The following is a 16,825-nucleotide window of genomic DNA, read 5'->3' as shown; positions in this document are numbered from 1 at the left end:
ACCCCACCCCCCACGGTATACAGTGGGGAGCATATAGAGGTTTGGAAGACATGTGTCATACTTGATACCAAGACAGATTCTTTTCATCCCTTGGCAGACACGACCTGCGTGCAGGACTGCCCCGAGGGCTACTATGCTGATGAGGACAGCCACCGGTGTGCTCTCTGCCACAGCTCTTGTAGGACATGTGAAGGGAGACACAGCATGCAATGCCTCTCCTGCCAGCCAGGGTGGTTCCAGCTGGGAAAGGAGTGTCTGCCCCAGTGCAGAGAAGGGTAAGGTGCTCAACACACTTTCCCCTCACTTAATCCCATAACCACTCCAGATATCACTATGAGCAAACCCATTTTGCAGATGAGGAAGTTAAGTCTCAGAACACTTAAATAACCAGATTGAAGTCTCACTGCTAGTAAGAAACAAAGATGAGAGTCCAACCCAACTGTAATGGTCTCCAGAAGATTTCGGCCAGTTCACAGTAATGGAAGAGTAAACAGGAAAGGCAGAGGGACCCAATGAGATAACACAGAGTCAGATTGTCAAGTCAGACCCACATCACTAATTCAAAGGATACAAGCAATTACAAGGCAGAGGTGATTCTTCTCTTAGAGAAGTCCAAATCCATGAATGTAGGTTCTTTCCCTTCTGCAGTACGATTTGTTCAAACCAGATTTAATATGTGAGATCTAAGCACTGCATGTGGTGCATTGATTTTACAAAGGGAACAATTTCACTTAAATATCTCCATTTATACCCCACTAATTCTCCAACCTGCTATGCCCCTGTAAATCCACAAATTACAGGTTTAGTTACCATGAACAACCCAGATACACAGATGTATCCTTCTAAAAGCATTTCACAGATAAGAGCCCTCCATCACGTGTTTTTCTGCAAGGAAAAACTGAGTGTGTTTATCAGAAGGTCTGGTTACCAGCACATTTGGAAGAGGATTTGACTGGGTCATCTTTTCCCCCCCAGGCATTCCCAGTAAAGAGGAAGACTGATTACAGGCCTATTGCTAACTCTTCTTTCCCAATCAGTAACTCAAAGCACTGAGAGTTTCCAGACCCAGATTGAAGGGCTATAACTTTGGACTTTCCCCAAATGCTTTTGCTGAAATTAGCACATCTCTTATCTTCAGTTCTATAGCAATTACTGCTTGTATCACTGCCTTGTGTTTTGATTCACCTCATTCATTCAACACATGCTTAACAAAGAGCACTTGTATGTATTGATATAAGATGAGTAGTACAAAGACTTTGTAAGAGCTTATTCTTCTTATATATCTCTTTCCCAGAAAATTATAGGCTCCTGGAAGAGAAACACATCTTACTTTTCACACAGGTTATGACAACACTCAGCACAGAGCCATACACATTAGCAGCCCTGAAAACACACCAGTCACATAGATCAATAAAGAGAGATTCCTGCCAGACAAGAGGGGGATGGGGCTACCTGGGTCAGGCTTTCATCTTCATCTTACTAAGTGCTTGAAAAATCTGGATCCCATCTTTCTCAAATCAAGTCATTAGATACTCCTATGCACACACACACAAAATTTAAATAGATTACAGACCATGAAATTAAGAAAGCAATTGCTCCATATTATGTGAAGTTACCCATTGGGAGGTGAGGCACAGGTTGCCGTAAATCCCTTAAATGGGAGTAAATGGGGTATAAATGAGTTATAAGTGGGGATATTTTACTGAACTAGTTCCTTTTGTAAAATCAATGATCCACATGTATAAACTTCATATGTTAAATCTCATCGCCTTGGGAAGGCAGGTGTGTAATCCTCTGCATCCTGACCCCATGCACATCATTACTTTGGTTTTTAACCTCAGAGCAGGTTTTTAAGGCCCCAGTTACTGTTTGTACTTATGCACAAGATCCTCTTCCAGGCTATGAGGCTCAGGTGATTTCATAGTCACCTCATGCAAAAGAGTTATCAAGGTAAGCAGTGGCACTGTGCTCTTCTTTTAATCAGAAACAGTCAATGGACAACTCTCCATTGTCTTCCTTTAGCATGACTCTTTAATAATTTTTAAAACCTATTCGGGGGCTTCCCTGGTGGCGCAGTGGTTAAGAATCCGCCTGCCAATGCAGGGGACACGGGTTCGAGCCCTGGTCTGGGAAGATCCCACATGCCGCGGAGCAACTAAGCCCGTGCGCCACAGCTACTGAGCCTGCGCTCTAGAGCCCGCGAGCCACAACTACTGAGCCCAAGTGCCACAACTACTGAAGCCCATGCGCCTAGAGCCCGTGCTCCGCAACAAGAGAAGCCCCCGCAATGAGAAGCCCGCGCACCACAATGAAGAGTAGCCCCCGCTCGCCACAACTAGAGAAAGCCCGCACACAGCAACGAAGACCCAACACAGCCAAAAATAAATAAATAAAATAAATAAATTTTTTTAAAAAATAAAAAATAAAACCTATTCGGGGGCTTCCCTGGTGGCACAGCGGTTAAGAATCCGCCTGCCAATGCAGGGGACACGGGTTAGAGCCGTGGTCCGGGAAGATCCCACATGCCGCGGAGCAACTAAGCCCATGTGCCACAACTACTGAGCCTACGTTCTAGAGCCTGCAAGCCACAACTTCTGAAGCTCGCACACCTAGAGCCCGTGCTCCGCAACAAGAGAAGCCACCGCAATGAGAAGTCCGTGCACCACAAGGAAGAGTAGCCCTGGCTCGCAGCAACTAGAGAAAGCCTACGCACAGCAAAAAAGACCCAACGCAGCCAAAAATAAATAAATAAATTTATTAAAACGAAAACCTATTCGGTATTGATAAGCTTTCTTCCCCAGGGTTCCTACTGATGTTTTTCATCTTAATAACAATCTATAATAACAACATTAGTAACCAATGTTTATGCTGCTTTAGAGTTTACAAAGTATCTCCACTCACAATGTCTTTATATTATGATTTGAGTCAACAACAGTCCTATGAGATTGATATTATTCTCCCCATTTTGCAGATGAGGAAACTGAGGTTCAGAGAGGTTAAGTGACTTGCCTAAGGTCACATGGCTACTAATACTTGGTGGAGCCAGGAGAAAAACTCAGATCTTCTGACTTCAATATTGTGTATTCCCTCTGTGGAAAATTGTGGATTTTCACTTTTTCCTATGGTTTTCTCTTTTGAGCCGTAGGTGATCTTTATCAACTATTCAGTTCATGATTGATGTTTTTGTTGGATAGCGCCAGTGTGCCAACGTCCAGACAGGTTTATCTTTGGCAATGGTTCCTTTTCTCTCTTCAATGTTACTTGAAAATCTTGTGTTTACCTTCAAATAATGCATTGCTTGTTATCGTGGCATTTAATGGATATGTTCAAATTGCGTTGCCCCACCTCAGTAGCCCTTTGACCTTAAGCAAGTTGACTAAATTCTCTGAGCCTCAGTTTTTACATATGTAAAATACAGATAATATCTAAATCATAAGGTTTGCTGTGAGGATTAGTCATAAAACTCACAATTATCAATAATATACATTAATTAGAGTGGACCTTGAATAATGTGGTTCCACTTGATCTGTGTGTTTTGCACTGCATGGCTCCATTTATATGCGGATTTTTTTCACTAAATATGTACTACACATCTGCAGTAGGTTGAATCCAAGGATGCAGAACCACAGATATGGAGGGCCGACTATCATTATTATATTTTTTAAAAACAGTATTACATGCAAAAAAACTATATATTATTATACACAAATTTTCGACTACATAGAAGGTTGGAGCCCCTAACCCCTGAGTTGTTCAAGGATCAACTGTATTTATAATGTTCCTGGCACTGTTCTAACAAGCTTCTCAGTAATAACTTATTTAATTTTAGCTACTAATATTAGCCCCATATTACAGACCTGAGACACAGAGATGTTGTGTGACTTGCCTGAGGTCACACAGCACATGAGGGTTGACTCCATGCACTCCTGTTCCAAAGGGCAAACTCCTAACTGCCATGTCCTAATGTCTCATTTTTAGACTCAATGAGGTGAAATAATGTTTATGATGTCTCCAGTGTACTGTCAGGCATATAGGAGAAACTTAACAAATGGTAATTATTGTTATTATATTTAGCCTCTGAAAATCTTTTCAAAAGAGGTCACATCGGGCTTCCCTGGTGGCGCAGTGGTTGAGAGTCTGCCTGCCAATGCAGGGGACACGGGTTCGAGCCCTGGTCTGGGAAGGTCCCACATGCCGCGGAGCAACTAAGCCCGTGCGCCACAACTACTGAGCCTGCGTGTCTGGAGCCTGTGCTCCGCAACGAGAGGCCGCGACAGTGAGAGGCCCGCGCAACGTGATGAAGAGTGGCCCCCGCTCGCCACAACCGGAGAAAGCCCTCGCACAGAAACGAAGACCCAACACAGCCAAAAATAAATAAATAAATTAATTAATTAAAAAAAAAAAAAGAGGTCACATCTATGTAAAGGTCAATATCACTCATGTCACCTCCTATTTCAAGATTTTTTTTAACTGAGAAATTAGAAAAACCACTCAGGAGTACATTTAAAATACCTCCCATTCCCATTCAGTATGACTTAACACCTGAATTTTAAAGTGGCAGAGCATATAGGTATATAAAAGGCAGGGGCAGTGAACAATTACTGTGGCACTACTACGTGTGATCTATGGTAGGTCCTTTCATATGTGTCATCTAACTTAATCCCCGCAAATAGCAGAAAAGGGATTGTAATGTCCAATTTACAGATAAGAAACTGAGACTCATTAGATGTATTAGTATAATTAGTAATGAATCTAATAAGTAAAGAGTCTAAAGGCACACAGCTTGTAACCATGATTTTTTTCCACCACACCCAACTTTGGAGCAAGCTTAATATTGAGTCTCTGCTTCCCTCCTTGGTTCAGGTATTACGCAGAAAACTCCACGGGGCGGTGCGAGAGGTGCAGCAGGAGCTGCAAGGCCTGCAGTGGCCCGCGGCCCACAGACTGCCTGTCTTGCGATCCATTCTTCTTTCTGCTCCACTCCAAGGGACAGTGTCATCCTACCTGCCCAGAGCATTACTACGCAGAGCAAAGCACACAGACCTGTGAGAGATGCCACCCAACTTGCGACAAATGTGAAGGTGAGGGCCATCTATCATTTTGCATGTGTGAGTGGAAAAATGCAAAGTGTTTTTTCCTGCTTTGTCCCTCTCTCCTTTCATCACCTTTGGAGGGTCTTCTTGCTTGCCAACCTCATAGCCAATCCTCTCCAGCAGCAGCACCCTTTGTTCTCTTTCAGCTTCTGCACATCTGCCCTCTAACCCTAATTGATCCTGCACCACACTGCTGCCTCTTCAGATCCTTCCCATCCTTCAGGGCCCAGATACAGGCATCGTCCCCTACAGCAAGTGTTTTCCACCTACTGTCTTCTTTCTCTACCTGTTGAACTTGGAATCTGCCAAGCAAAATTTATTTTCATTATTTCAACAACTATTTAAGATGTTGGCCTAAAACTGTCCCAAGCTCCATTCTTATTTTCCAGAGACCTACTTGTCTGTCCCAGAGATTCTTAAAATCAACATGTCCCAGAGTAAACACAATCTGAGTTTCCTCTGATACTCACTCTTTCTGTTAATAGACCCACTGTCCAACCAATTGCCCAGATTTGATACCTTGAAGTTATCTTCCCTTTGCCTCCTGTCCAATGCACCTACCCTCTAACAAAGGTAAACTTCAAGGTCTGTTGATTCTCTCTTCTAAACGTTTCTCTGCTCAGATCTCTTTTTCCATTTTCACTATTCTCATTCTTCATTCTCAGCATCTCTTAGCTGACTTTCTGAAATAGCACGTCACCCCAACTCTGGTCTTGCTACCCCACCCCCAGGTCACTGTGTACAGTAATGCCATAGCAATCTTTCTAAAATTCAAATTTGCTCATTTTTCTCCATAGCTTGACATAGAATGGTAATTATGGTGAATTCCTCTCACCATTTAAGAAGGAAATACCTCTTTACAATGTTTTTATTCTTAAAATTTATTAGATTAATATTGATACCTGGTAGGGTACATTCCTGTTATCCTTTTCAAAATTGTCTTGGCTATTCCTAGCTCTTTTTCCAAGTAAATTTTATTATTTTCCAAGTAAATTTTATCACATTTCATTTAAAAAAAATCCCTTGGATATTAATTGACATTGCATTAAAACTCATCTTTACGATCCTGAGTCATCACATTTATGAACATGGTATATCTCTCCAATCTATGCATTCATTTTTTTTTTCCTTGATAAACTTTCAATAAATGTGTTCTGTTTTTGAAAAGTGATTAAATTCTTTCCCTGGTCAGTCCTTTTAGCTTATGGTCTCAACTCTCCTTCCATGTACTTCAGAACCTAGAACCACCCAGAACCACTCAGCAGCCACCAAATAGGTGATGCTCTTTCATGCCTCCATGACTATTGTCCATGCATTTCCTCTTCCTGGAGAACAACACTCTATTAACTCTCAACTTAAAGACCCAGTTTGAATATCATCTTCTCTGTGAAGCTTTTCTTAGTCTTCCCAGAAATCTTCTTCCTTCTTCTTGATTCTATAATACACTGTTTTATCATAGCTATTTTTATTCAATACATTACATTTTAATTAAACGTCCAGCTCTCTTGCTGATTGTGAGACCCTCAAGGCAAGAATTGGACCACATTCATTTTCTCAATAAAGACTTTAAAAAATGGTCCACACCAAAAAAATCTTTAAAAAAATAAAAAAATAAAAATTCAGTCCACCTATTATTTTAGTTTTTTAACTTAAATGACTTATTTTTAAGATTTCTAATGGTTTGTTTTTCATATCCATCTATTTTTGTTTCATATCTTCCTGTTTGTGCTTCAATTTTTTTTTTTTGAGAGGATATTTTTGTCTTCATTTACTTTTTAAGCATCTTAAATATGCTAATTTTTAAGTTTGTCAAACTTTTCTATGAAATTAATATTATCTGAAGTAAATTCATGTTAATTCTTGATTGTGTTTATCTTCTTTTTTAGCATTCTTTTTTCTACATGCTTTGAAATTTTGGTCTTGAGCTCATTTTGAATGGAAGACTTTGCTTTTGGTTTTCACTCCCTTTCTCTCTCCCTTTGTCCTTACTCCTCACAGTCTGGTACTTTTTCAGCTCATGCTACCCCATGTCCCACCCTGAAACTCAGTATAGGAACATGATGTTCCAGTATTCCTGGAGGTGATACTGATGTCACTGCAGATCTCATCAGCAATCCAGCTGGCAGCCCAGGAGAGTTCCTGGTCAACAGGTGATGTCTATGAGGGCAGAGAGTCCCACCCTGACTCCTGTTTTAAGCTCTAAACCTGGATTTTAGTGCAGGTCTTATATGAAACACTTTTAGTTCCTATTATGGTAGAAAAGTTGAACTCACAGCCACGATTGCCTACATTTAGGCCCAGAGCCAAGCAGGTGGGTGGCTTGAATCTGATTGCTATTTTGCATTTATATTCCCTTTCTGGTCCAGAGAGATTTCATCTTACTTTTGAGCCGAACTATCTCTTTTTTTGGTTCTCTCTGTTTATATTTATTCTCTCATTTCAGTGTGTTTGGAATGAAGGGGTTATGTCAGAACCTGAATTCACATGATTTTTTTATGTATACAGGAAATCTCTGTACCTCTCTCTCTCTCAATTTTGTTGCAAACCAAAAAAAGCTCCAAAAGTAAATAAAGTCTTAAAAAAAAAATAAAGCTCATCAACACAGTCTCCCTGAGATTGTATTCCAGGGATGATTGGGCATATCTGGGTGAATCTTAAAGCCATCCTGAGTGTTTGTGCCTCCCCCTCCTGTATTTGACTTGAACCCCAAATGTTCCTGGTTAATGATTTCTATCTTTGTTGTTCATTTCTTCTGTCATCCTTTCTTCACCTACCACACATGTCCTTTGCTGGTTAGTGAATCTTTGTGCTGCCTTCTGATTTTGCAATATATAGATTACAAAATCTGGGAACAGGTTTTCTCCTGGGTTATAAACTGGGTGAAAAAATAAAGGATGAGTTCCTTCCTTCTTAAAATATTAGCTGTCATACTAAGAAATGAGGATGCATGAAGGATACAGGGAAAATTTCCCAACCTGAGTAAGTAATTTACCAACTAGATTGTATTTCCTTCACATTTGACTGCCCAATAATATTAGGGTGTTAAAAAATACTTAAAAGAACTAAGGGGGTCAGTCTATTTATCTCTTGTAAAAATAAAATACAGTGTGTGTGTGTGGAAAAAAAAAAAGAACTAAGGGGGTTGGGGGAGGGAAGCATACTAATGACCAACATGTATCTTTTATGCAGCTGGTTCCTTCATAATTAGCTCATTCCTTGCCTTCACACATTTAACTTTTTATTTATCGTTCACACAAAATAGTATTAAATAAAAATCCAGGCTGGTTAACCAAAGCCTCCTAACTCTCCCGAGCTGCCTCTCTCTTCCGGTGTGGGATGACACCATGGACAGACCCCAGGGGTGGCTCTGCATGGCTGAATTCATCCCGTGGGGGTCATTCTAAGGGAGAGCAGATGGTGAGCTGCTCCGAATTTTATGGAAAAGCCAAAGCTGTCTTTATAGGTGCCAAGTTTCCTGCAGATCCTTGGAAGCAATGATAAATGTAAGATGTTAAACTTGAAAAAAAAAAAAAGAAAACATTCTGGAAATTAGCCAACTACCTTTTGCAAAAGACACAGAGTACCCTAAGTATGCAGTTTTTGCAATAAATCAATGTAGGCGATGTAAATGGAGTCCTGATTTGTCACCCAGAGGTGGCTTGTAGTGCCTTTGGGGATTGCCCAGGATCTAGGCCAAATTGCTGCTGGCCTTCTGGAAAATGTAACCAAACTTAAGACACAAATTTTGTGACCTAACCTTTTTACTCCCTTTCATTTCTCTCTTCTAATTTTTCCTACCTTTAATTTCTCTTCATAAAGAAAAAAAATCCCACACCTCTATATTTTAAAATCGGAGTAAGACATTTAAGCTGTATTTCAGAAAACTGCAGGGAGAAAAGGAAAGAAGTAGGGGAAGATTGATTCTTTCTTCAGAGACCACAACTGTGTTCCAGAACATGTAGGAAATTCTGTATGAAGTTGGACGTAAGATAAAAATAGAATGGCTTTGAATTTATACCACTATAGGCAGCCCGCAATCTAAGAAGAAGTTGGGTAATAAAGGTTTATTATCTTAGCTGTTGTTCAGAACTCAGAATTCATTCTTCCATAGAAACATTATAAATGATTGAGCTCACAGATCAGACATGAAAAGTGGATTTAAATCCAGAGTGAATGTAAGAACAGGACTCACGGTTCTAGTTCAACTTCAACTAACCACACTTTACAATATTTTTCTGATGAAAAGGCCTATATATCAAGTTCCAACTCACAATATCAGGCACATTCCATGCCCCCTCTACCTCCCTGTTCCTACCTCTCTGTCTAACTCAGTGAACTAGAGCTCAGGTCTCCTGTCCCCAAACTCTCTCCAGAAGTTATCCCTTGATACCTGCATAGAAAGAAATACTTGGGTCAGTCATTCTTGGGGTCTCTGAATTAGGAGAGAAGGGTATTACCTCCACAGGAAACAGTCTGTCTGTTCAGACCTCCTCTACTTGGTTCATGTATGAAGGCAGATAGTATGATCAAAGAGCACTGCACTGTCAGTCAACAAACCTGAATTTGACTCTTGAGACAACCATTCCCTATGAAACCTTGAATGAGTGACTTCACATGTCTGGGCATTTGTTTACATTTATTTAAAAATTAAATAAATAGGATGTCAAATTTCTGAGAAGAGAGTTTACAGCTTTCAAGAGAATTTCAAAGGAATCTATCATGACAATCCCCAAAATTAAGAACTACTGGACAGGGCTTCCCTGGTGGCGCAGTGGTTAAGAATCTGCCTGCCAATGCAGGGGACACGGGTTTGAGCCCTGGTCCGGGAAGTTCCCACATGCTGCGGAGCAACTAAGCCCGTGCGCCACAACTACTGAGCTTGTACTCCATAGCCCGCGAGCCACAACTACTGAACCCGCGTGCCACAACTACTGAAGCCCGTGCGCCTAGAGCCCATGCTCCGCAACAAGAGAAGCCACCGCAATGAGGAGCCCACGCACCGCAAGAAAGAGTAGCCCCCGCTCACTACAACTAGAGAAAGCCTGCACGCAGCAACGAAGACCCAACACAGCCAATAAATAAATAAATAAATAAATAAGAACTACTGGACAAAATGATCTGGTAAATTCTTTTAGCCCTAGCATTTTAAATTCCAAGTGTGGTGTTGTTTCTCAACTAGGAACTGCCCATTCATGATTTACTCATCGAGTTTTGGGACCCTCCAAATCATCCTCATCCTCTCTACTAGTTAAACAATAAGCAGAATGATAAATAAAGCTTTCACAAACTTTCTACATGATTTCTCATTCTCTGAAAATCTTTCCTTTTGCTGTAATAAAAAATCTGTCATCTCCAAACCCTTATTTCCAATTTGAGAGTTTACATTGATTAGACTAATTGGATAATTTCTAGGTCTTTACTTGGTATCTCATAGACTTTTTTTCTTTTTTTCCATATCCTCAATCAATTCACCCTTCTACTTCAATTTACTTGACATGTTCCTTGCTCCTAAGTGTTTTGGATCCAAGACAGAGATTGAAATCTAAGGTCAGTTTCATAACTTAGAATCATTTTTTCCTTTCAGGAAAAGGAGCATTGACTTGCTTATCCTGTGTGTGGAGTTACCACCTGGCGGGAGGAATCTGCGTCTCTGACTGTCTCGTGGGAGAGTACAAAGTGGGAGAGGTACCGAGCTGGGCGTGGTGTGCCTGCCACCATTTCTACAGAGGGACATGAGCTAGTTTCTGCACGTCATTTTGGGCAAAGTCAAAAAAGTCATAAAATCCCTACACTCACTATAGTTCAGGTTTAATATTTTTAAATCTACCATTGCACTGTGGAATAACGGTGCTACCCACCTGTAGCCTTAATTTCAATCAAAAGAACTGAGAAGACCTGAGATAAATAATGGAGAAGTTATTTAATGAGGACCGCAATATATTGCTCATGACCTTAGAAGTTTCGGGTCTACATGGGAATATTATGTCAGAAATAAGAAATATCTTCTCTCCTCCCCCTCTGCTGGCTAACCTGAAATGTCTGAATAATGTCAGAACTACATAACCAATGTTGGTCCTTCATCTCCTCCACCCCTTCGAATATATTAAGAGAGGTATATTTCGTTTCCTGGCCTAGAAACTATGGATTTTCTGAGTCCACTAACATCTTGATTGTGTTTCCAAACTTTAGAAATTAAGTAAATCTCTCCATGGTAAAACTCACAAGTCCCAGCATATTCACATATGCCATTCTCTTTAAATTCTCACAAGAGCCCTCATTACACTTTGGAGAAACTGAGAATCCAAGAGGTTAAATACAGTAATTTGATAAAGATCATGCGAATAGTAAGGAACAAAGTTGGGATTAAACACAGGGGTTCTGACTCCTAATCCAGGATTTGATGAGATCTCAGCTGAGAAAGCACCTTATCAGCACCTGAAACTTGCCAAGGTGCTCAACAACGGCAATTTCAATTCCTTCTTTTTCTATTGTACCAGCCTTCCAAAGTGCAGAAGTGAAATAGGAAGGTATCTTCCCTCATCTATGTTTTCAGCACCAGTGAAATGGAGCAACTTGTTGGGAAGGAAGCCACTTTCTCATTTCTCAACAATCTTCCCACTGAGATTTCACTGTTTTAGCTAACAGTCACAATTTATATTATTCTGGGGCAGAGACACGAGAATCTAATAATCACAGAGGCAGAGCAGGTCATGTAAATGAGTGAAGAGCATTGGGTCAAAGAAAACCCTAGTGCAAACTTGACCATAGGTGGAATCTGACGTTTCACCTGTGTGTTGGTGACCTCAGAGCAAGGGTTGGGGATTGTATCAAATAGGAGAGCACAAAAAGGGGGCCACCGCCACTCAGCTCTGTCTGTGATGTGGGAGTGGTGAATTCAGTGTTGATAAATCTTCCAGTTTTTAAAGAGAAACTCAGAACTGATTTATATGTGAAATATCCCAATTTTGAAATGTAGGCAATGAATTCAAATTTTTTTAAACTGAGAAGGCCAGTTGAGTACAGACCAGACAAAACTTGTCCTTGACCAGGTACAGCACATGGCTGTCAATTTGTAACCTGAGCTATTCTAGAAGCTTGTTCTCTCACTATGATTACCAGCAGATCTCAGAGGAAAGGCTCAGCAACGGTTCCATCCAAGTGCAAATAGCTGGTTCTGTCTTTCATCCAGAACAGTAAAAATGGACCCAGAACAAATCACCTTTCTGCTATCCCCAACTTGCCTCCTTCCCTTATCCATAGGAGAGGCAACCTCCATTTGGGAACTCCAGTGCCTTGTTAATTTCTCCACACGCCAAAGGAATCTGATTGTTCTTAACAGGGGGAGAAATTTAACTGTGAAAAATGCCATGAGAGCTGCATAGAATGCAAAGGACCTGGCACCAAGAACTGTACTGTGTGTCCTGCCAACCTGGTGCTGCACATGGATGACAGCCGCTGCCTGCACTGCTGCAACACCTCCGATCCCACCGATGTCCAGGAGTGCTGTGACTGCCATGACACCACAGGTGAGGGGAGAGGGAGAGCAGCCTGCGGAGCCAGAGGAAGCGCATGTTCTCAGGATGCTGATGGGAGCATGGGGGAGAGAGGGATGGGAAGTTTCAGAGGATCAATAGAGCAACCTTTATTTAATGATTCTTTTTTTAATTTATTTTTTTAATTGAAGTATAGTTGAATTACAATGTTGTGTTAGTTTCTGCTGTACAGCAAAGTGATTCAGTTATGCACATATATACATATTCTTTTTCATATTCTTTTCCATTATGGTTTATTACAGGATAGAGCAACCTTTTTATTGAGTGCCTGCTATGTGCCCACTGTACCTGAAACGTTCTGTCCATCATCTCATATAAGTTGATATTATTAATCCCATTTTACAGATGAGGAGACTCTGGCTCAAAGGGTTTGATTAGCATGCCCACGTCCATACCAACGTTAACAGACCCATCTGGAATCAGAATATGGGTCATTTGGACTCAAAGCCAGCATTCTCTCCACTGCTGTCCTGCCTCCCAGATTCAAGCTCAAGCAAGTCTAGAGTTTCATCTTTATAAATTTACTTTATTCCTTTTTAAAAAAATCTTCCCTCCTGGGAAAAAAGGAAAAGAGTTGTCTGTCAAGGAAGCTGATGCCAATATTATCTTGATTCCGTCAAAAAATCATCCTGCGGAAGGCAGCCCAAATCCAGGGCTCCCATTAGAGACTTAAGGCATTTTAGAAATGAACTTTCATAGAAGGCTAAGAGGACACAAAACCCCTTTTACCAATTCCAAGTCCCCCAACTGTCTCCCACCCCCAGTCCATTCATACGGGTACTTGGTTCTCATTGGCCACAAGCTTAGAAAGATCCCCAATGGAGTGATTTCTTCTAAAAAGAAAAAGATAAATTCTTAAAACCTATTCTCTAGTGTAAAAGCAGATCATTTCCTTGGAGTTCAGCTACATCATGGCCTGACAAAAAGAGACATTATATTTATGGGAGCCTGTCCATTTTTAAGAAAAGTATATCCCAGACCCATAACTGCTACTAGTCTTTTCTGTTTTATTTTTGATCAACCTTTTCAACTAATTTTTAAATACCATCGTTCCAAAAACGAATTGTTTCCTTCTTTCAGCTTTCCCACCCCCATTAGCAGCTGGTTTCCTCAGCTCTTCATACACATCCACCTTCAGGGTCTGATTGCCTAATATCCATGCTGTGTCAGCTAAGAATAAAAACCTTCATTACATTGATGGCTTTAAATGAAACCAGAAGTGTGTACATGTTGGGTGCAGAGTTTCTGCAAGCCTTTTCCAACTAAGAACTATTTAGTCAGCTCTCCTGGGCTTTCTGTGGCTCTTGAAGACCTACCTGGGGCAACTCTGCCAAAGACCAAATACTCTTGATTACCTGCTCATTCGTTACTAAGACACTCTGATCCTTCAAAGAACCCATATCACAGAGGCTGACTCTGACTCTGCGGACCTAAGACTGGAGAGCAGTAAGACATAATTGCATATGGCACCCTGGTAATTGAAACAACCTCGAAAAGTCTTTTATTGATTCTCCTGCCTCAGGCAGTATTTATCGCAAAGTACCACACACGGGTTGCTTATCCTTCCCTCTGATGCTTTAATATTTCCTCCAGGGAAAAATTCTGTGCTGATATGTTAATGACAAAAGTAGTAATGACGGTGCTGTTACTTTAGGAGGTGAAATTCTGCTTGATGGGCAAAATCCCATGAGGATGAAAGTTAGGATAAAATAGAAAACTTGTTTATCACTAGCAAAAAGAGAAAGAAAACACATAGTGATGAATCAGACCTAATTGGCCAATATATAATAAAAGAAAATAATTAACCCTAAAATAATTGGCAACAGTATTATATCCATTAAGCTAGTGTATATCATGTACGTAGAATCTCATAAAACATCCTGGGGGCAGACCTAGGTGGTTCAAAAATATTTATGGAAAACATACTGTGTATTTCAACTTGTACATCCAACAAGTCCTGCTAGTTTTTTCTCTGGTTCTTTCATACTCTCTTTCACACTCCCATTTGGTGGGTTATAGAAAAAAAAAAAAAAATTAGGTAACTTACCCAAATTATACCACCTGAATAAATGAGTGAAAAGTACAAAAAATGAGCTCATCACTGAATTATGACACTGTTTTGGTTACTCCATATTTTCAATTAAGGCATCAAAACAAATGTTGGTGGATGACAGGGGGGCAGAGCTCTCAACTTCAGAAATCTTAGTTATGATAGAAGAAATCCCCTATCACTCAATCTGGTAGTCAGAATTTAAAGATGGTACTTTTCATGCTGCCAAATTAGGTCCACAGAAAGCCAAGAAGTCAAAAAACCTTTGTCAGTGTTTTGCCCTAATGTCTCCAGACTGTAGCATGAAGCAAGGATTCCTGGGTTCGAGTTCTGCTTGCTCCATAAACAAGTTCTTACCTGTGACAATGTGACAATTCACTTTCTCGCTGTGGGTCTCAGTTTCCTCAACTATCAAACAACAGATTGACCTGTGATTTCTATGGCCCCACACAGCGATGAATCAATGGCTTTATAAATAATCTGTTCCTATCTTTGAATTGTGGGATAATCCTGTTGAATCAGGTTTAAAGGTAGCTGGGGAAAAGACTCAGTCTTAGAAAAAGTCAGAGTTGAAACAGAAATAGTGCATTTAGCAATAACTGAAGCCTGGACCAAGATGGAACATTTTTCTCAGGAAGGAAGTAGAAGAATCGATTTGGTAAGGTTGGACACTTGGTGACTCACCCATGAGGTATGGGTATGAGGGGGCTCCCTTTGGATCTCGAACTGACTTTCTCCCTAGAAGAGTTTGTTGGTATCATCTGGGATAGGCTGAAACTCTCATGGGAGTAGACACGGAGCAATTCTGTAGAGGGGTGTGCTCTCGAAGAAAATCGAAGACAGTGGTTCTACCATTTTAGATTCAAAAGATAAAGGTGGGGCTTCCCTGGTGGCGCAGTGGTTGGGAGTCTGCCTGCTAATGCAGGGGACACGGGTTCGAGCCCTGGTCTGGGAAGATCCCACATGCAGCGGAGCAACTAGGTCCGTGAGCAACAACTACTGAGCCTGCGCGTCTGGAGCCTGTGCTCCGCAAGAAGAGAGGCCGCGATAGTGAGAGGCCCGCGCACCGCGATGAAGAGTGGCCCCCACTTGCCGCAACTAGAGAAAGCCCTCGCACAGAAACAAAGACCCAACACAGCCAAAAATAAATAAGTAAATAAATAAATAAATAAAAATTAAAAAAAAAAAAAAAAAGATAAAGGTGAAGCTCTTTACCTCAGAAACTAATTTTCTCCATTCCCTTTCTTCTCTTCCACCCTTCCCCTCTGCCCTCTTCCTTTGGGGTCATCTTCCAACAGATGAGTGTATCCTTCGAGCAAGTGAGGTTGAACCTGCAGGTGAGCCTTCCAAGACAGCCCTGTTCATCACCTCCTCTGTTATGCTGGTGTTTCTGCTCGGGGCAGCTGTGATCGTCTGGAGGAAATCTCGGGGCAGAGTCAGGCCCACAGAAAAGGCCGGCTATGCAAAGTTGGCTGACCCTAGCAAGTCTTACTCCTCCTATAAGGGCAGTCATCGCGAGAGCACCAGCTTTGCAGAGGATCAGGTGATTGAGTACAGGGACCGCGACGATGATGAGGATGATGAGGATGACATTGTCTACATGGGCCAAGATGGCACCGTCTACCGGAAGTTTAAGTACGGGCTGCTGGATGACGATGATGAAGATGAACTGGAATACGATGACGAGAGCTACTCCTACCAGCAAACAGAGGTCACCTCCGCCCCGAGCCCATTCTACTCACAGGCATGCGTGTGAGCATTACCGTGTTGGATTTTATCCCGACACACCAGGGTGACGTGAGGGTGTCTGTGTTTGTCTTTTTAACCACGAGTCCAACTAGAGTATATAAGAATGCTGAAATATTTTGTTCTTCTCTTGGATGGCTAAACTCCATTAACCATAATAGTTCAACCATAATTGAGGAACAAGGATAAAATTCAGAATGATTTTCCTCAAAACAATGTCAAGATGCAAAACACAGGATGTAAAAAAAGTGAGATCTGTGCAAACTGTTTTATGTGATTTAAAAAAAAAAAAAAGGAAATGAACCTATAGAGATTCTGTTTCTCAGCTGTATTGTGGAGATATCTGCTGCCTTCTTGATTTCTGATATTTCTGTAAATGATTT

The 16,825-nt window shown here is 41.1% G+C and overlaps 1 protein-coding gene across 1 annotated transcript in view; it reads left to right on the top strand.

Moving 5' to 3' along the window:
- PCSK5 (proprotein convertase subtilisin/kexin type 5) overlaps positions 1-16,609 on the top strand; it is a 451,875-nt gene extending 435,266 nt beyond the window's left edge. The window contains exons 33-37 of the mRNA XM_068551986.1: positions 98-275; positions 4,864-5,081; positions 10,678-10,778; positions 12,433-12,619; positions 15,995-16,609. Coding sequence (XP_068408087.1) covers positions 98-275; positions 4,864-5,081; positions 10,678-10,778; positions 12,433-12,619; positions 15,995-16,452 — 1,142 coding nt within the window. The 3' untranslated portion in view covers positions 16,453-16,609. The remainder of the gene's footprint in view (positions 1-97; positions 276-4,863; positions 5,082-10,677; positions 10,779-12,432; positions 12,620-15,994) is intronic.
- The last annotated feature ends 216 nt before the right edge of the window (positions 16,610-16,825 follow it).

The sequence above is a fragment of the Eschrichtius robustus genome, chromosome 10 (assembly GCF_028021215.1).
Source record: "Eschrichtius robustus isolate mEscRob2 chromosome 10, mEscRob2.pri, whole genome shotgun sequence".
Classification (NCBI taxonomy): domain Eukaryota; kingdom Metazoa; phylum Chordata; class Mammalia; order Artiodactyla; family Eschrichtiidae; genus Eschrichtius; species Eschrichtius robustus.
This window is presented reverse-complemented; position numbering and strand designations above follow the sequence as displayed.